This window comes from Thalassophryne amazonica, chromosome 18 (genome assembly GCF_902500255.1).
Source record: "Thalassophryne amazonica chromosome 18, fThaAma1.1, whole genome shotgun sequence".
NCBI lineage: Eukaryota > Metazoa > Chordata > Actinopteri > Batrachoidiformes > Batrachoididae > Thalassophryne > Thalassophryne amazonica.
The window spans coordinates 31178946-31199052 of NC_047120.1; the positions used below are offsets into that span (position 1 = coordinate 31178946).

General features: G+C 41.2%; 1 protein-coding gene across 4 annotated transcripts in view; it reads left to right on the top strand.

Annotated features, from left to right (window-relative positions):
* entpd1 (ectonucleoside triphosphate diphosphohydrolase 1) overlaps positions 1 to 20107 on the top strand; it is a 59634-nt gene that overhangs the window by 27993 nt on the left and 11534 nt on the right. The window contains exons 1-3 of one of the 4 annotated variants that reach the window (XM_034194779.1): positions 12220 to 12264; positions 13213 to 13340; positions 14811 to 14921. In XM_034194779.1, the coding sequence (XP_034050670.1) occupies positions 13232 to 13340; positions 14811 to 14921 (220 nt within the window). In that variant the 5' untranslated portion in view covers positions 12220 to 12264; positions 13213 to 13231. Of the gene's footprint in view, positions 1 to 12219; positions 12265 to 13212; positions 13341 to 14810; positions 14929 to 20107 lie in introns of those variants that run through there. The other 3 variants (XM_034194776.1, XM_034194775.1, XM_034194777.1) reach the window with 3 other exon arrangements.

The window sequence follows — 20107 nt, forward strand, 5'->3', positions numbered from 1 at the left end:
GGGGGATTCTTGCAAATAAATTAGCTTCACACAGGCGTCTTCTAACTGTCACAGCACTTGCAGGTAACTCCAGACTGTCTTTGATCATCCTGGAGCTGATCAATGGGTGAGCCTTTGCCATTCTGGTTATTCTTCTATCCATTTTGATGGTTGTTTTCCGTTTTCTTCCACGCGTCTCTGGTTTTTTTTGTCAATTTTAAAGCATTGGAGATCATTGTAGATGAACAGCCTATAATTGTTTGCACCTGCATATAAGTTTTCCCCTCTCCAATCAACTTTTTAATCAAACTACGCTGTTCTTCTGAACAATGTCTTGAATGTCCCATTTTCCTCAGGCTTTCAAAGAGAAAAGCATGTTCAACAGGTGCTGGCTTCATCCTTAAATAGGGGACACCTGATTCACACCTGTTTGTTCCACAAAATTGATGAACTCACTGACTGAATGTCACACTACTATTATTGTGAACACCCCCTTTTCTACTTTTTTTTACTAATAGCCCAATTTCATAGCCTTAAGAGTGTGCATATCATGAATGCTTGGTCTTGTTGGATTTGTGAGAATCTACTGAATCTACTGGTACCTTGTTTCCCATGTAACAATAAGAAATATACTCAAAACCTGGATTAATCTTTTTAGTCACATAGCACTACTATTATTCTGAACACTACTGTAAATGATTATATGGTGGAAACACTGATGCACTGCATCAATTTAAAAAGGAACTTTGTTTTGCCTGTGTAATATCCCTTAGAATGGTTTCCCATTGCCAATTTTGAGCCCCAATTTCTGTCCCAATTTCAAAATTGATTAAATGGGACCAATTGTTTTAAATAGGAGGCAAACGCTGACCTGCCTATGATTTTATATCTGCTTACATGCAAATGTAACCGATTATTACCAAATACACCTGAGTACATACGATTCCTTTTACGCAGCTGTTTTTGCACATGTACAAAATGCTAATTCTGCATTTTCCCCACACTTTTCCACTATGCTAAAGTGTCTCAAACCCGTCTTCTGTTGAAGAGTGCAACATGCTTCTTGTGGTTTTGGGAGGAGGATCAGAATCAGGCTTCTGTTCAGAGACCGTAACTGGAAACACTTTCATCTCCTTTTCCAGAAGATTACGTACACTTTGTCTGCACCAATTAAATCAGATCATCCAGGTTTTGTGGATCATGAGTTATTGCAATATCACAATTTTTTTTTTTTTTGCATGTTTAAAACTTTCCCAATTACTTACAGTGTTATGCAGCGCTGCTTTTATCACCAATTACACCTGATTTTGTGTGTGTGTGTGTGTGTGTGTGTGTGTGTGTGTGTGTGTGTGTGTGTGTGTATGCCAAAAATAGAGACAATCGAGTATCAAGAATTGGTCATGGAAAACAAGCTTTAGATGTGTTTGCCACCTGACAACTTCAGGGAGAAAGATGAGGCAAAATACAGTGCGAACTACATAACTGGATAGGAAAGTAAAACCAGAATTAAAGAATGGATAGATCACATGGCTGGGGATGATATCAAATTTTTCTTGTCGGTACTACAAATTAGTAACGACAAACTAGAAACACTGTTTCGGATCCTTCTGAAACCTTTACAATGCATGTCTTTTGAAACATTGTTCCAGTGTCCAAATCAGAGGTCCGACATGTTGAACATCTGCACCTGCTGGATGATTCAGAAATACACAATCGTATAAATTTCATATTTAAAGGCTCAGTTGCCACAGAGTCTGTACGTGAACTAGCAAATACTTTGCTTGTTGCTTAAGTAAAAGCTTTGAATGTTCGTTTTAACACCAGTGTTAGCGAGATGTGGTGATTACTAGTTACCTCTTCAGTGGTAGCAGTGTCACCTGCTGACTCATCGGACAGTGTTTATGTATCACACAGTATCTGCACTCTCTCACAGCCTCTTTTCTTCTCTGTCTCTTTGTCTCTGTCTGTTTATTTTAGGAGATTAATGATCCCACTGTTTTTGATTGGTAGGGCTGGCGGCCATTTTGTGTCATATCTCAAAAACCTTTATCAAACAAAGAGCTAACTGGGATTTAATACTTTGCCATTGTAAACTCCTCCAAAGTTTTACTTCCTTGTGTGGAGGAGGATGTAGACTGCCGTTGCTCTTCTGTCCTTGTAAAAACTGTCTTTGGTCTAATAGGCTCGTTTGGACTCACGTCTTAGGGTTTTGTTTAAGGCGTAGTTAGGTAAACATGATTAGGGATTAAATGTAATGTGTTAGCGGTCAAATGTATTTAAAAGCTCAACATCGGGCCAGCAGAATGGGAACAAACATTATTTCATGTGGCAGAATTGTTTTTACAGGTGGACAAGTTAAATATTGCTCTCCAAGCAACACTCAAGTAACAGTGTTTAAATAAAGAGGCTTTCTCAAGCTACTACTGTTGCTTATTTCTTTTCTGATAAGTAAAAGCCAGTGTGTGTGTGTGTGTGTGTGTGTGTATGTATATATATATATATATATATATATATATATATATATATGAGGTCTATTAGAAAAGTATCCGACCTTATTATTTTTTTCAAAAACCATATGGATTTGAATCACGTGTGATTGCGTCAGACAAGCTTGAACCCTCGTGCGCATGCGTGAATTTTTCCACGCCTGTCAGTTGCGTCATTTGCCTGTGAGCAGGCTTTGAGTGAGGAGTGGTCCAGCCCCCTCGTCGGATTTTCATTGTCAGGAAATGGCGGAATGATTTGGGCTTTTTTTCCATCATAATTTTTTCAGAAACTGTTAGAGACTGGCAGCTGGAAACCATTAGAAAAATTTATCTGGCTTTCGGTGAAAATGTTACAGGCTTGGTAGAGAATAAGGAGTGTTACTGTCGCTTTAAGGACGGCCCCCAGCGGCTGTGGGGCGCGCCGCGCTCCGAAGCTGCCATCGACAGGCTGAACGACCATTTCCTTTCTAAACGGATGGCTGTATGGATCCATGACCATCGTGTGCCATTTCTCTGGTTATCACAAGAGCTGGACATCAACCATTTTCCGGCAGATTTCACTTTTAACAAGAGATTTTGTCATGGAAAGCCGAGCGGAGGCTTTGCTCGTCACGATGGATTCGCTATTGGAGCGAGACAAAACCACCTCCGTTTTGGTCTCACAGGACGGCTTTGAGATGGCGTTCAGACACCTGTCGGTGGTTTTTCTATCGAGTGATTATCTGAGAAATTGTGGATGTGCCTGGACATGCCAGAACATGTCCCGTGAGGCTTCATCACAGCGTTGCTTTGCGCCATGCGGCACCGCCGCGACACACGGAATTCCTCCGCACGTCTGTCTCTATGTGCCGAAAAAGTGCTGATGTCCACATCTTTTCACAATTCCTGTGCTAGTCAGATGATGTCCCGGATAAAACACAGCGTCCAGTTTGGAAACGAACGGCACATTCCACTGTTACAGGAGTTTTTGTCATGGAAAGAGGAGCGGAGGCTTTGCGCGTCGCGGCGGTGCCGCATGGCGCAAAGCAACGCCGTGATGAAGCCTCATGGGACATGTTCTGGCATGTCCAGGCACATCCACAATTTCTCGGATATTCACTTGATGGAAAAACCACCGACAGCTGTCTGAACGCCATCTCAAAGCCGTCCTGTGAGACCAAAACGGAGGTGGTTTTGTCTCGCTCCAGTAGCGAATCCATTGTGACGCACAAAGCCTCCTCTCGGCTTTCCATGACAAAATCTCTTGTTAAAAGTGAAATCTGACGGAAAATTGTTGATGTCCAGCTCTTGTGATAACCAGAGAAATGGCACACGATGGTCATGGATCCAGACAGCCATCCGTTTAGAAATGAAATGGTCGTTCAGCCTGTCGATGGGGGCCGTCCTTAAAGCGACAGTAACACTCCTTATTCTCTACCAAGCCCGTAACATTTTCACCGAAAGCCAGATAAATTTTTCTAATGGTTTCCAGCTGCCAGTCTCTAACAGTTTCTGAAAAAATTCTGATGGAAAAAAAGCCCAAATCATTCCGCCATTTCCTGACAATGAAAATCCGACGAGGGGCTGGACCACTCCTCACTCAAAGCCTGCTCACAGGCGAATGACGCAACCGACAGGCGTGGAAAAACTCACGGATGCGCACGAGGGTTCAAGCATGTCTGACGCAATCACACGTGATTCAAATCCATATGGTTTTTGAAAAAAATAATAAGGTCGGATACTTTTCTAATAGACCTCGTATATATGTACAAGCTTCTTTAAAATCTCTAAAAACCTTAAAATATTTGTTAAAAAATGCCTAAAAGGAACACACACTAAAGCAAAAATAGTAGAATAACATCTGCTATTACTCGCTGTGTCACTACATTAGTGTTTACAGAAAGCGCAGGAAATGGAAACACTATAGCGCACATGCATGGGCGCTTGGATGTCATACACTATTTCATAAGGGTTGCAGTACTGAACATCAGTTTTGAGTAGGGGTGGTAATTTGCAACTGGAATGATTGAACAGCTCATATTTCTATCACACTAATGCAGCTCAGCATGCATATTTAAAATATAACGCATTGCTAAAATACCCTGCCGTATGAGCATTGTGTTCTTTACAATTTGTAGTTGTTTAACTAATTATTAAGATCCTACTGTCTTAAGTACAATTTGTACATGTTCAATAAAGCCCCTCTATCACTCAATCAATCAAAAACAATATTTATGTTCTAAGAGCGGAAGCTGTGCAAATCAAGGAATATTTGTAGGTCACCCTCTGTACATATACAGCTATTAATTCTCAAGTTCAGTCATCCGGGCATTTAACCTCGAGGAGCGGAGTTTTTCTGTGGAAACATCGCCGAACTCAATACAAATACATGTAATTTGATAACTTTTGAAACAGGCCAGAGTCCTCAGTAAAGTCAATTTAATGTTCAATGGTTCATTTTAGGTCAGCTTGGCGTATAAATTTCATAGTTCCAGGCTATGATAGTTGTCAGCTGGCCGTTAGAAGCAAGTTAGAGACAATAAATAACGGCTGATTTCAATAAAACAATATACAGCATGAGCGTGCTTTCACCGAGCGGACAATCACGGAAGTACGAATTCTTGTCTTCGGATTGGTCACTTTGCTGAAGTGACCTAGCACCGAGTTTGAGAATGAGACAAATTTTGAGTTAGCGGGCGTTAGTATTCATGCTAACGTCTGCAAAATGTCTTCTAAATAACTCCAGAGGTGTTATCAGTTTACAAAAACAGCATTTTCAGTTTTACAGGTGTTTATTTCTCACTAACTTTTACATAATATATGACAAAGAGGATATATTTATACACAAATGAAACAGAGTTTTGCAGCTAGCCACCAGCCTGTGATGTCACCATGCCAACGTCCACAAATTGCCTTGTAAATAAGTTCAGAGGTGTTATTAGGATCCTAAAACAGCATTTTCAGTTTGAGAAGTGTTTATTTCTTGCAAGCTTTTACATAATATATGAGAAACGTATATAAACACACAAAACGAAGCAATTTTGGAGTCACAGTGCAGCTCAAAAACAACACTGAGCAGACTGAAACAGAATGTGAATGTGACCTTTTAACCTCTTAAAATACCTCTTAAAATAGATCAAGGTTAGCCATCTTTGAACATGTCCAAGGTCTGTGTCCCAAGAATGTTCCCTGTAAATTTGAAGAATCTGGCAGTAATAGGACTGGAATTATGCTGAGCACAGGCAGACATACGGATGGACGGACGCAATGCCTTCACGATACCTGATGGCCATATTTGATGGCCTTGGGTTAAAATTAAAAAAACAACAGATATGTTGTGTCAGAACAGTGGTGTGTTTTTCTTCCATTTTCCTCATGTTGATCTTCCCCCTTCTTCTGTTTCTCCTTGTCAGTCTTTGTATATAAGCATCTGAGGTGTTGGGCATCTCCCCAACTGCATAGAATTCCACCCACACACCTGCTTCACATCTATTGTTTGTTATTGTGTTTCACTTCCCACTTATGGATGGTCTATTGTTGTGTGATTGGAGTGTTGGCCAGTCTCTCTAGCGACTGACCAAGGGTGTGATAAAATATAGGAAAGGTCTTGCCTAAACAAAGGCTGATTGATGAACCCAGCTGCTTGCAGAACTACTTTTCCAGTGTTTAAAAAAAAGTGTTTTAAACACTGTGACTCAAGAGTGAGTACTTTGCTTCCCACATTGCCTTAGAATGCAGGAACAAATGCTGTAGATTTTTAAATTTTTCCAAGGAGCCCAGGTGTACCTTTGGCACCCCTAACCAAGTCACAACCCCCCCTTCCTTCAGCTGAAGTCAGATCCGCCCCTGCCTCGCCCTGTGTCTGTATTTATTCCCGTTTCTAGCCTGGGTTGTTCTTTTGAGACAGTCACTCGTGATCTGTGATGTTATGCCCTTAATTTGTGGCTCATGTAAGCCCTAGTTTTCTGTCTCAGCATGTGCACCTCCGACTGTGTTTACTGGATATTTGGAGTTGCCTGCCAACAACATCGATATGTGGAGTTGCCTGCCAACAACATCATCAACAGCAAACATAACACATGCTGAAAACACCTAAATCATAGTGTCATAAATTAGACAGATTCCTTATCTACAAATAAAGGAAATGACTGTTTCATCTCTTGCTAAATACACTTCAGGTTTGACAATAAGTGTAACTGAGAAGGCAAGTCGATCAAGAACACGTTTACAACTCTATCGCACAGCCTCCAAGACTTTGACAGCATCATGAATCATAGGTTTTATAACTGGCTCCAGCTTACAGTAATAGTGCTAATTCTTGTGCAAACTGTAGATGTGCTCAATCATTCTAGGCTTTAGTCTGACAAATACGTAGCTCCAGTAATGTGAGTGTGTAAGTCAAGGTGTGTGAAGACATTAAAAATGAGAACACAAAGTGTGTGATAATCACTTGTGGTTTCATTCTTACATCATTCTTGTTCCCTTGTGACTTCAGCACATGGTTTCATAAATTTCACAGTTCACAGTTTGACCTCCACTGTTCAGATGCTTTTGATATCATCTTCTACAACCCCAATTCCAATGAAGTTGGGACGTTGTGCGAAATTTAAATAAAAACAGAATACAATGATTTGCAAATCCTCTTCAACCTATATTCAACTGAATACACCACAAAGACAAAATATTTAATGTTCAAACTGATAAAATTTTGTTTTTGTGCAAATATTTGCTCATTTTGAAATGGATGCCTGCAACACAGTTCAAAAAAGCTGGGACAGGGGCAACAGAAGACTGGGAAAGTTGATGAATGCTCAACGAACACCTGTTTGGAACATTCCACAGGTGAACAGGTTAATTGGAAACAGGTGAGTGTCGTGCTTGGGTATAAAAGGAGCATCCCTAAAAGTCTCAGCCGTTCACAAGCAAAGATGGGGTGAGGATCACTACTTTGTGAACAACTGCATGAAAAAATAGTCCAACAATTTAAGAACAATATTTCTCAATGTTCAATTGCAAGGAATTTAGGGAATCCATCATCTACAGTCCATAATATAATCAGAAGATTCAGAGAATCTGGAGAACTTTCTACATGTAAGCGGCAAGGCCGAAAACCAACACTGAATGCCCGTGACCTTCGATTCCTCAGGCGGCACTGCATTCAAAAACCAACATCATTGTGTAAAAGATCTTACCGCGTGGGCCCGAGCTCATTTGAAATGGACAGAGGCAAAGTGGAAAAGTGTGTTGTGGTCTGATGAGTCCACATTTCAAATTGTTTTTGGAAATCATGGACGTCATGTCCTCCAGACAAAAGAGAAAAAAGACCATCCAGACTGTTACCAGCACAAAGTTCAAAAGCCAGCATCTGTGATGGTATGGGGGTGTGTTAGTGTCCATGACATGGGCAACTTACACATCTGAGATGGCACCATTAATGCTGAAAGTTCCATCCAGGTTTTGGAGCAACACATGCTGCCATCCAAGCAACGTCTTTTTCAGAGACATCCCTGCTTATTTCAGCAAGACAATGCCATGCCACATTGTGTACGTGTTACAACAGCGTGGCTTTGTAGTAAAAGAGTGCAGGTACTAGACTGGCCTGCCTGCAGTCCAGAACTGTCACCCATTGAAAATGTGTGGCACATTATGACAACAGAGACCCCGGACTGTTGAACAACTGAAGCTGTACATCAAGCAAGAATGGGAAAGAATTCTACTTACAAAGCTTCAACAATTAGTGTCCTCAGTTCCCCAACGCTTTTTGAGTGTTGTTAGAAGGAAAGGTGATGTAACACAGTGATAAACATACCACTGTCCCAGCTTTTTGAAATGTGTTGCAGGCATCCATTTCAAAATGAGTAAATATTTGCACAAAAACAATAAAGTTTATCAGTTTGAACATTAAATATCTTGTCTTTGTGGTGTATTCAATTGAATACAGGTTGAAGAGGATTTGCAAATTATTGTATTCTGTTTTTATTTACATTTTGCACAACATCCCAACTTCATTGGAATTGGGGTTGTACTTAGTTGTGCATCCAGGTGTCCTGTCCTGGATTGCATCGTGCTTCTTTGTGTTGAACTCTGTGGAGCACAATGGTGCAATGTTTAGCACTCTTGCCTCACAGCCGGAAGAGGAACCACCCAGGCAGATAACTGGATCATCTCCAACTGTCAAAGTTAAAGTCACAGCTTAATGAAACCTGGGCATCTCCTTGGCCTTCTTCAGTTGCTGGTGTCCTCAATACTGATGCACCTACAAGCTGGCTCATGCACAGAGAAATGCACAACGCATGCACACTCTGTTGTAGCTGATGCTCCCTCACAATGCAAGTGGTACTCCTCACCTTAGTTTCCATAACTAACCATTATTTTTGACTCTAAGCAATTCCAGCGGTACCCAAGAATCCTACTGAAGACATCTAGACATCTTGTATATTTGTCTTGTCAAGTGTGTCGGTAGCATGGCCCAAACAGAAGGTCGCCCCTTTGAGTCTGGTCTGCTTGAGATTTCTTCCTCAAATCATCAGAGGGAGTTTTTCCTTACCACTGTCACCTGTGTGCTTGCTCCAGGGGTTGGTAACGTTAGACCTTACTTGTGTGAAGCGCCTTGAGGCAGCTTTGTTGTGATTTGGCGCTATATAAATGAAATAAATTGAATTGAATCTAGTCATCATCTTGGATCGCTGATTACCATCCAAGTCTCACAACCACAAAGTAAGAGAGGAAACACCAGGACTTTAGAGACTTGAGGCCAGAATAACTAAAGGTTTGCGTGTGTAAAAATGTGTGCAAATACCATTGCACTCACGAATGCACCTGCATGCTGATTTCCTAAAAGAGTCACTGAGGATTGCATTTTACAAATGCACAAAATAGTGCATGTTGTCCAGTTAGCAGGTTTGCCTTCGTGATTATGTAATTTGGGGTTTGTCCATATGAGTGGACAAAATTTATCTGGGTCAGAAAGAAGCTGATAGTGTCTGGATTTTGGGAGTGTGAAACCTTAATTTATTGTTCCAGCAGCAGATCGACAGCTGCCTCCTCAAACACAGAGTAAAGAAAAATCATCCATTGTATACGTCAGACATATTTATAGATTTTAACAAGTTACTTCATGTTTATTTCTTTAAGAATAAATGTTTTCATGCGTAACAAACTAAAGTACATTTTGGTGCAATTCATGACAATTACAGTCACTGATATGTCACGCTGTGTTGTGTAACTTGTGTTCAACACAGTGTGACATATCAGTGACTGTAATTGTCATGATGTTGATGTAGAGTTGCCGGGGGGTCCACATTAACATTTCTGGACCCTTGAGGATTAACAAGTGGTCATTTTATTTCATCAAAGGCCAGCAGGTCTGTTTATACTTCTACAGTTATGATGTATTTAAAACAACAACAGCAGCAAAAAAAGTTCCTCTTGAAAATGTCAGACTGGAATTATTTTCCCTCATGTACATATTTATAAGGTGTACTACCATCGACCAACCGATTCAGAAGGAGTTATACATATAAAACTCATGGACAGATGGGCAGTCAAGTAAAGTCTGGGAGCATGCGTTAATCCTACATGTTGCTGCATTCACCACACCATGGAACCACACAAGGTCCTGGATGGCCCCAATTTAGGCAGACAACTGACCAATACCAGCCTCTCTAAAATAACTATATACCTGCTGCAGTCAGCTGAAAGTGGACGTCACCTTGGCCTTCTCCAGTCCTCAACACTGACATACCTGTGTGCTGACCTATGGCCAGAAAAATGTGCCACATGGCCAAAATGTCATAGCTGATTCCCCTCACAATGCAAGTGATAGTCCTCATTTTTGCGACGCTGAGGACAATGTGGTTCCTACTTTCCCAAGCAAGGGTAGATTGACCATTGGGAGTACAGGGATTTTTCCCAGTGGGCCGATCAATAATGGCCCAATGGCTGCCTGTTTTTTTTGTTTGTTTTTTTGCTACACCTTGCCACGTTAACTCTCCCGGCCCAGGGAGAGAGACATGCCCCAGCCCAGAGAGCTCAGCTGCAGCCTGCAGACACGGCATAGGCCTAGTGACTTGTCTGTCAAAGAATACCCAACCCCATTGTAGCCATCCCACCCATGCATGTTCTAGATCCCTCTTGTCCAGTCACCTTTAATGATGAGCAATTATGATAAGAGAGAGAGAGAGAAAAACACACAGCAGAACATGAAATACAAAGTGAGTCACAAAATGGAGAAAAAACAGAAAGGCAGTGTAGAAAAACAGAGGGAAAGAAAAAAAAACCTCTTGCAACTGAGGCTGGTAAGAGCAGAAAATTTCAGAGATGTTTGCTGTGGGGGCCGGCATGGCAGGGGCGCCTGCGAGTCCCCCTCAGCAGCACCAGGTGGTGTCGGAGTCGGACAGTGAAAGTGAGGTGGTACGGGAGCAGGAGGATGCTGGTGGAGGTGGTGGCAATGATAGCAGGTGTGTGTCAACATGGTGTGGATAAACACTCATTCATATAAATGTTTGCCCCCCCCCCCCCGCCCCTTTTTCCAGTTACACTTACAGGTCTAAGTTTTATGACTCCATAAACGTTTAAATCAAACATGTAAAGTGCTCACCTCATAGCAAACTCTGCATAGTGTGGTGTGTTACAACTAAATCTAGTTATCTAAAGTATTGGAAAACAATACCATATTCATATCCTGATTAACTGATTAGTTACTTTTATGAATAATCACTTAACCACTAGTTTAGACTTTCATCAAAGGATACCACACATAATTGCAGATCTACAAGTTACAACTCACATGTTATAATGTGATGTGGTTTGAGTGTGTAGATCTGCTATTTTAATGATTTTCATCATTTATTTTATTTAAGGCTCCAGAATATAAAGAGATATTGTTCAGTATAGTTGTGTTATTAATGGTTTGTGTGTTTATATGTACTTTAATGGGAGCAAGCGGATTGTAGTGGTGGACCAGTCTGGACCAAAAAGTCCAGGGCTGAATTTTTGTCCCAGTCCAGCCCTGCTCCCAAGGTAACGATGTTGCTGATGTACTAAAGTTGTTGAAACATTGTTTATATCTGCTTAAAATGTTGATTCTCATTATTAGGACAAACTAAATATTTATGTAGATTGAGGTCAAAGTGTTATTTTCTTGAAAATGAAGGATTACCCCTTCACGACTGACCTCAACACTGCCTAGGAAGGAAATGTAGCGATCCATTCACGTTGTGTATGTGCGCGCACGGCTGAGTGTTCACGTGTTTGGATGTGTAGCGAGAGAAACATAAACAACTGGAAGTCTTGAATGGGTCAACACATTTAAAGGCAAGTCATGTTTGCCTCTCCACACACACAAAAACACTCATTTCCCAGCGAGAAAATGAGGGAATTCCAGTCCGTCACAGAAGTGACATCACAGTCTGTAATTTAAAAACGAAGCCAAACAAGGGAGTCCCCGCTTCCCCTCTGTCCTACACCTCCCTCAGAGGAAGGAATTCGACCCGGCCGTTGCCTCGCGTTCGCTCACAGAGTCTCTTTTACGGGGTCCTGGTCCGTGTTAGCTGCGTCTCCATGGCGATCGGCTGTGCTGACCCAACTAGGGGAGGAAATGCCAAACCCAGCGCCTCAGAACCGCTCCGTACTAGTCCTCCGGGCAGCTACATTTATGTCTTATCACTCTGACCTTTCCGTCTCCTTCCTGTCCTCATTGTTTCCCTTTCCATCCACTCGCTCACCCTCTCTCTCTCTCTCTCTCCCCCACCCGTTCGGTCTCTCTCCACTCTCCCTCCCTCCCCTGTTAGTCCTAAGTTCATTGAAGCAGACAACAGAGGTACGTAAGCGTTCTGTTCTTCTCTGTGTTTGCTGTAGGTTCGCGGCTTTAAACTCTAAGTTCCGTTTTTTTTTCCCCACACTGCCCAAAGGTCACGCTCGGGGAAGTGGCCTCCGTCCATCTATACGTCTTCATCAAGCGTCGGCTGTGTGTCTCTGTTCGTACTTTGCCACATGTTGTGTACCCAGACTGCCAGTTTGCTGACTTTTGTAATAATCAAACAAATGTGCTTGTGTGCGTGCATGTGTGTTGTGTCCTTTTTCATTCCCTTTTATCACAAGGGACCCTCCTGTGACTAGAGTCGCACCCTTACATCCTTTCCTCCACCCTTTTTTTTAGTCCCTTTATAGGCTCTGGATATGGAATTGTGATATTCACACCAACATCTGTGTGAGCGTGCATGTTTTTCACTTTTTCCATATGCAAACACAGGAAGCTTAACGACAGCACCGAACACAGCAGATGCATTCATCGAACCCCTTCAAGATTGTGTGTAACACCAAAAACAGCATGTGTAAATTATTAATTGGCTTGCTGGGAATGCTGCAGAATTCCCATATAAGTTACCAAATGAAGTGCTTTGTGTTCACTAACCAGGTGGTCTGTTTCTGCAGGAACGTGGGTGATTATGAGTTGGTTTTTAATCAACTGCCAGAAGTGGAAATCGTAAATAATTTGGTGCTATTAGAGGAGGGTTCATAGACTCAACAAACAGCTTGGAGCAACTTCAAAGACACCAAATTAGAAATCTGTATGTCGTCCTTGGTTACAAAACAACACGGTTAAACACTCCCGGCACCTTCAGACCGGGAGTGTCTCGCTCACTCTGACATCACTCCCATCTGGATTCCGGCTAACGTGGCCCCTTCCTCTTGTCCTCTTCTGTGTCCTCATCTTCTCCCATCTCCCCCGTCTCCTCCCTGCCTGTCTCTCCGCCCCCACTCTCAGAGATGAAAGAGAGGAACCCATGGTACACGCCGGTGACCATCATCGTCACTGTGATTGGCGTCATAGCGATTGTTGCCTTGGTGACAGTGGCGGTTTTGCAGAACAAGCCCCTCCACACGAAGTACAAGGTAAAGAGTTAAATATTTTACCCCGTCCCCGTGTGGAAGTCTGTTTGTCCTAAATAAGGCATTGACCTGGTTCAAGGAATACAAAGCAGAAACCGAAACCAGAACCTTAATATTTTTAATGTTCTGGAACAGAAATGTTTATTTGAAATAATGGTAACCTGTTGATAGTGTTGTTGTTGTTATTATTATTATTTATCATTTTGTTACAAATTAAAATATTTTCTGCTTCAAATAACTTGCTGCTGAATTCATTTGTTGTCTTCTTCTGAACATCATCTTTGAATGAAACAAATTTACTACCAGCAACCAGCAGGTGATTAAACCAAAATATAGTGTGATTTCCCTTTTTCTCAGCAGAGGAGGTCAATAACAACAACAACAACAACAATAATAATAATAACTTGGATGAATATAGTGGTTTTAAATATTGTGCTATGTATCTTATAAATGCTGGTCTCCTGCGTCAATAAAACAGTCTGCGCCTTTGCGTTGAAAGGAGCCAGCTGAGGTGGTTCAGACATCTTTTAACGATGGCCCCTGGGTGCCTCCCTAGGAAGATGTTCCAAGCATATGAATCTGGGTAGGAGACCCCGGGGAAGACCCAGGACTAGGTGGAGAAATTATATCTCCACACTGGCCTGGGAACACCTCAGGATCCCCCAGTCAGAGGTGGTCAATGTGGCCTGGGAAAGGGAAGTCTGGGATCCCCTGCTGGAGCTGTTGCCCCCACGACACGATCCCGGATAAGTGGTTGAAGATGAGATGAGATGATCTTAGTTTAAGTTTAATCAAGCAATGATTCTTGGGATTATTTGGGCCACGTGAGATACATGTGTTGTATTATTCATCTTCAGGGGAAAGAAGGCTACATTCGTTTGACCCCACTCCAAAGACCTTTCTAAATAAGACAGCCTAGACGGATGCTTCCCCTGAACTGGGACACTGCCTTTTGTAAGGCAGAGATAAATTTACAAGCAGCAGGTGATGACATAAAATATGGTGTGTTGTCCCTGTTTCCCACCAAAGGAAGCAAATACTGAGCTATGTATCTTAAATAGATGTTGGTTGGAGACATCAATATCATCAATGTTTGACGGACAGGCAAATGTGTGAATAGAAGTAATGTAAATAGTTAGCTGGACCAGTTTGGCTAAACAGTGTGTCAGAATGATCCAAATGAAATACATTTCTGTCCAAAGTCCACCAACCACATATGGACTCTGATCAGTATGCGCTCACAGTGGGTAACTGCTTCTGGATGTTGATAATGATATTAAATCATCACTCATCAGCAAGATTTACAGCTGTAACTGATTACAGTGTAAGTGCAGTTTTACTGAACACGAGCTCCGGTTACACATTAATCTATTGCTGCCATGTTGTAGAAGTATGTTTTTTGGTTTTCACAACCACTTTAATGTGTTTCTCGTTGGATGTCCTTTGAACTGTGACTTCCTTTCTGCCTGCCAGTATGGGATCGTCCTGGATGCTGGCTCCTCCCACACTGCGCTGTATATATATGGATGGCCAGCAGAGAAAGACAACAACACTGGCAGAGTGGAACAGACACACTCCTGCAAGGTCGACGGTATAAAACACAGAGGGCAATTTCACACCCAACACAAAGCAACACCATTATCATTGTCAATTTCCAAATGACACCGTTATCATTTTCACGTTCAGTAACCAATGCTCATGCATGACCATGTTGATCTTAAAATGAGGTGTATTCAGCCAAAGTGATGGTTCATTGCTATCATGAGGCAGCAGCCATAGACCACCAAAAATCTGGGCTAAAGAGTTTTTCTGCTATTTACACTGTGCATCTTAGACAGTGTCACTCTACTTTTGTTATCACTCAATCTAAAATGAAAGTCATCTCACGTCTGGAAGTATGGGCTGGAGCTTTGGTTCCTTGTATCCACCACACCACGGAGCACTTCTGGGTACTCGATTACAACCACCCAGGCAGACAACCAATCCGTCCCCACAGCTGCTGCACCCTCATAATGCAAGTGATACTCTTCATCTGAGTTCATCTAAGCAATCGTTTGTTTGACGTAAAGTCGTTCAGTTGGTACCCAAGGCTCCTCCGAAGACATCTGGTACCTGGTACAACCAGTCATCGCAGAGGCGACTCTGTCTGGTTAGCATCCAAGTCTCACAGCCATACCGTAAGACAGGAAGGATCAGGACCCTAAAGACCTTGACCTTCATTCTTCTGCAATGATATTGCCATCACTAAACATCTTTGTCCAATGACCTTATGACTCTATAAGAACTCAGAGACATGAATGTTATTGCAGATAAGTTGAACATCTCCACAAGTTCAACATTTTAGATGTATAGAGATACACTTCTGATGGCTGAGTGCAGGAAGTCATTGAGAGCTTGGATCTTCATCTTGATCTAGGACAATTGCAAACCCAGACACTCTGATTTCTGGCTCTGATTCTCAAGTTCTGCAATCAAGGTATCTATTATTTCCACAAAGATCACACCATCGTCTGCAAAGTCAAGGTCAGTCAACTTTTTCTCGGCCCTAAGCCACTAAACCAAAATGAAATTGAATTAAAAAATTCAAAACAAACTAAATAATGGAAAAAAACTTGATTTGTGCCACATCTTTATGCTCATTTCTTCCTTTCAAGATTTGTTGGTGGACAGGACCAAGATGGGGCTGGCCATGGGATGGTCCAAAAGTAGATGGAGGGAGATGTTAGAGGAGGAGTAGGTGCTCACCTGCTTCACCTCAAGCAGCTGTGGTGGATGCTGCTCCCATAAATGATTTTCTGACAAGCGTCCATACTTTGCTCACAGATCTGTTCCCTCACCAGAAAACTGTGTAAGCCTGATCCCGTTAGATCTCAGTAACTAAGCAGTGTGGGACCAGGTTAGTACCTGGATGGGAGACCTCTTTGGAACACCAGCGGCTGTGTGTGTTTCTCCAGGTAACACTGGAGTTGCGTCAGGAATGGCATCCGGCGTAAAACCTGTGCCAAATATCAATGCAGATCTGGTTGTATCCGCTGTGGGGACCCCGAACACAAAAAAACGGGAGCAGTCGAATGGACAACCAAGATTTGTTGGTGGCAGGACCAAGATGGGGCTGGCCATGGGATGGTCCAAAAGTAGAAGGACAGAGATGTTGGAGGAGGAGTAGTTGCTCACCTGCTTCACCTCAGGCAGCTGTGGTGGATGCTGCTCCCATAAATGATTTTCTGACAAGCGTCCATACTTTGCTCACAGATCTGTTCCCTCACCAGAAAACCTCTCATGCCCTGGACCTCAGCTTGGATTATTCAAATGTGAATATGAGTGCATTATGTGTAGCATAGCATCCCACTATAGCTACACAACAACAGTAGAATATGCACTGAAAGAGTACAATGGCTGTAACTTGTATATTTTAAGTCTTTGTGATACTGTAATACAGGTTTCTGTAAGCCTTGACATTTAATAAATTCTACTCAAAATTGAACCACTCTACCCTGTAAAACTCAATGAGTTAGTTGAACTCAAACCATTTGAGGAAACCGATTGCCTTAAACCATTTGAGTTTGCCAACTTAAATAAAATAATTTTCAAAAATTTAATTGTTAAAGTTTTAGTAACTTAACAATTTATACTTAATTAAACATGTAAAAAAAAGTGACAAATACATTTCTGCCTAAAAAAATTTGCATTACATTTTGGATTAGATTTTTTTGATGCATTCTTTGGTTTACTTGTTGACTCTGCGTTGTGTTGTTATGATTCTGCCTATTCACTTCCTTTGGGACGCGAACTCACGATCTCCAGCATGGAAGTCGGACTCTCTAACCAGAAGGCTAAAACCCAGGGTTTTGTCCTTGTGACCAGAGAATTCTTTTGAGCTGTTGAGAGTGAGGTTTACTAACTACATATGCACAGCAACACCTGCTGGCCTCCGTTACATAAACTCAATTAAAATGAGTGAATGAAATGCACTGGAAATACATCACCAACACTTTAATGCCCCAAGACTTTAAATGTACTTAAAGGAACTGAGTTATGACAAGAATTCATTTTTGAGTTAGTTTAATTAATGGAAATGAGTGACTATAACTTTTTTCAAAGTTTGAGTTACATTACCATAATTATTGTATTAAAATGGAGCGTTCGGTTTAACAGTTTTACCCTTGACTACCACACAACCCTTCCACCATGTTTAAACCATAATGGCTCCACACTGTATGAGTTTAACAGTTGTAAGTTTGAGTTTAACCATTCAAGCTCACCAAAGTTAAAAGATGCACTCTAAAAAAGGAACTGCTGTCTCAATGAGGAAAATTGATGTAAAGATTTGCATAATTTTTTTAAAGTTATTTCAACTTAGTTATTTCAACTTTCAACTGACTTAATGCCACAAGCCATCTCTAGTTAAGTTGAGTTAATTTCATTAAGTTGAAATAACTTAGAAAAATCTATGCAAATTGTTGCATCACTTTTTCTCATTGAGACAGCGGTTTATTTTTTTGAGTGTGATATGACCAACAGAAAGGTGATATATGATTTCATAGTCATATTTAATTGTCACCCTAGGTGGGTGTATCTTTAACCAGTCTCTAAAAAATAGCCATTCTCAATGTCTATACACCCTCTTTTTTTTTTTTGCTGTCCCACTTCTTTGTTAGACAGATGTCCCAATTTCACCTCAACCTGAGCGATGCATGCTACAGGTTTCTTTAAGTTGATTATTAAATTCAAAATATACAACACCACATCTTAAGCTTTGATTGAATGTCGAAGTATTATCCTTGAAAATGTCATATAGAAACTGTAGCACTTCTTGATAAGGCATTTGTACTTTGTAATCGTTTTATAAGTTGTGACTGATAGTTTTATTACAGTAGTTAAGCCTGATAAATATATTTCTTTGATTATAACTGCAACCTGGATGGGTTGTTTCACTGGCCCTTTTATAGCACACAGTTACTTATTACACTATGTAACAAATTTTTATTTTTGTTTTGTTCCTGGATACACAGTGTGTTTTCCTAACCTGTTATGCCTTAAATAAATAGAAAATAGCCGTTATTCCACAGAAACTTTGCTTCTGTGACCTGAACAATTATATTTTGAAATTTGTCTGTTTTCAAGAATATTCTTGATTCGCCTTCACTACTACTGAGTAGTCTTCTAGAATATTCTTGAACTGCTAGAACTGTCCAGAATTATCTAGAAATTTCAAGAAACTTTTAGAACTTTCTAGAACATAAAAAAGAAATAAAAATCAAAGTTTGTGCTGAATGTAGTCATTTTTCCATAGACATAGAAGCCAGGAACAAAAATTGTGTTACATTATCAATTATAACCGAGGTGAGTATTCAACAAAGTCCCAACTCAGGGACACAGCTAACGGCCTTTGGCTGTCGAGTTTGTTGTCCAATCAATCTGTTAGGGCTAGAGAGAGGATTTAATGCTTATATAAATCTGTAATTTAATACTAATCAAATGGAATGAATGCCATTCTGGTAACATCATAAATGCACCGTGATATAATGTCATAATTGTTCAAAAAGCACATATTCCAGGATTACACCATTACATGAAATCACATGGACTTCAGCAATTCCCCAAAGCTCAATAAAATACAGACAATGATGTTAAAGTCTCAGAGTTTGAGTATCATTCTCATCCACAATGTCAAAACCCAATAAATCCAAAATAACACCACAGAAATCTGGATCTCACATGTGATCTTCACAGCAAACAGCTAGGGGTGTAATGACGATTCATGATAGTCCTATCGTGAGTATGTATTGAAAAATTAGCATTGTCATACCATGAAAAGTCAACGACTGCATAGAAGCAAAAAACGACCTCTTGCAGAAGAGTCATAAATGATTTTAAATAGTGATGCAAGTATGTATCTGCTCTATTTTCTGGTTTACCGCAGTCCAGCATTAGGGCTCTCCAATTGGTTCAAAATGCTGCTGCCAGACTCTTGACAGCAAACAGAAAGTTCGACCACATTACACCCATTTTGGCATCTCTTCACTGGCTTCCTGTCACTGTGAGGTCAGATTTTAAGGTTCTGCTATTAACCTATAAAATTATTCATGGACTTGCACTTCCCTACTTAGCCGACCTAATTAAACCCTACGTACTGGCCTGGGCTCTGTGTTCTTAGGGCGCAGGAATATTTTGTGTCCCTAGGGTGAATAAAAAGTCTGTGGGTCACAGAGCTTTCTCTTATCGTACATCTGTTTTGTGGAATAATCTCCCTACGGAGATAATACAGTCAGATTCTGTAGAGACTTTCAAGTCTAGTCTTTAGACACATTTATTCTCCCTTTAGTATGGCTAGCATACTGGCATAGTATGTTACTATGCTTCCTATCCTTTTAAAGTCATTTTATTAGTAAGGGAACAGGTCTCGGTCTCAGCTTCATATAAATTAGAGGTCTCTTAGTGAAGCTTAGGGCTAGCAGCTGGCGATCACCTTAGTAATTTCTTTGCTTTCCTGTCGACTTAGTGCTGGTGATTTATACCTTAGGTGTTGCTTTTCCCGGACGACTGATTCTGCTGTTTCTGTTTTTCTCTCTGTCTGAGATACAGATTACGTCGCATAGAACTGAGGGATTGAGTGCTACAAACTGCAGGGTGCCGGACTGACCGTGGGATGCCAGGCCTGAAGCTGGTGCCGCACACAGTCTGCATTTGGAATGGACATTGTCACAGGAACAGGCCCACTGACGGCATGAGGAATGCTGGATGACCTCTGCCTGTGGTGCAAACACCTG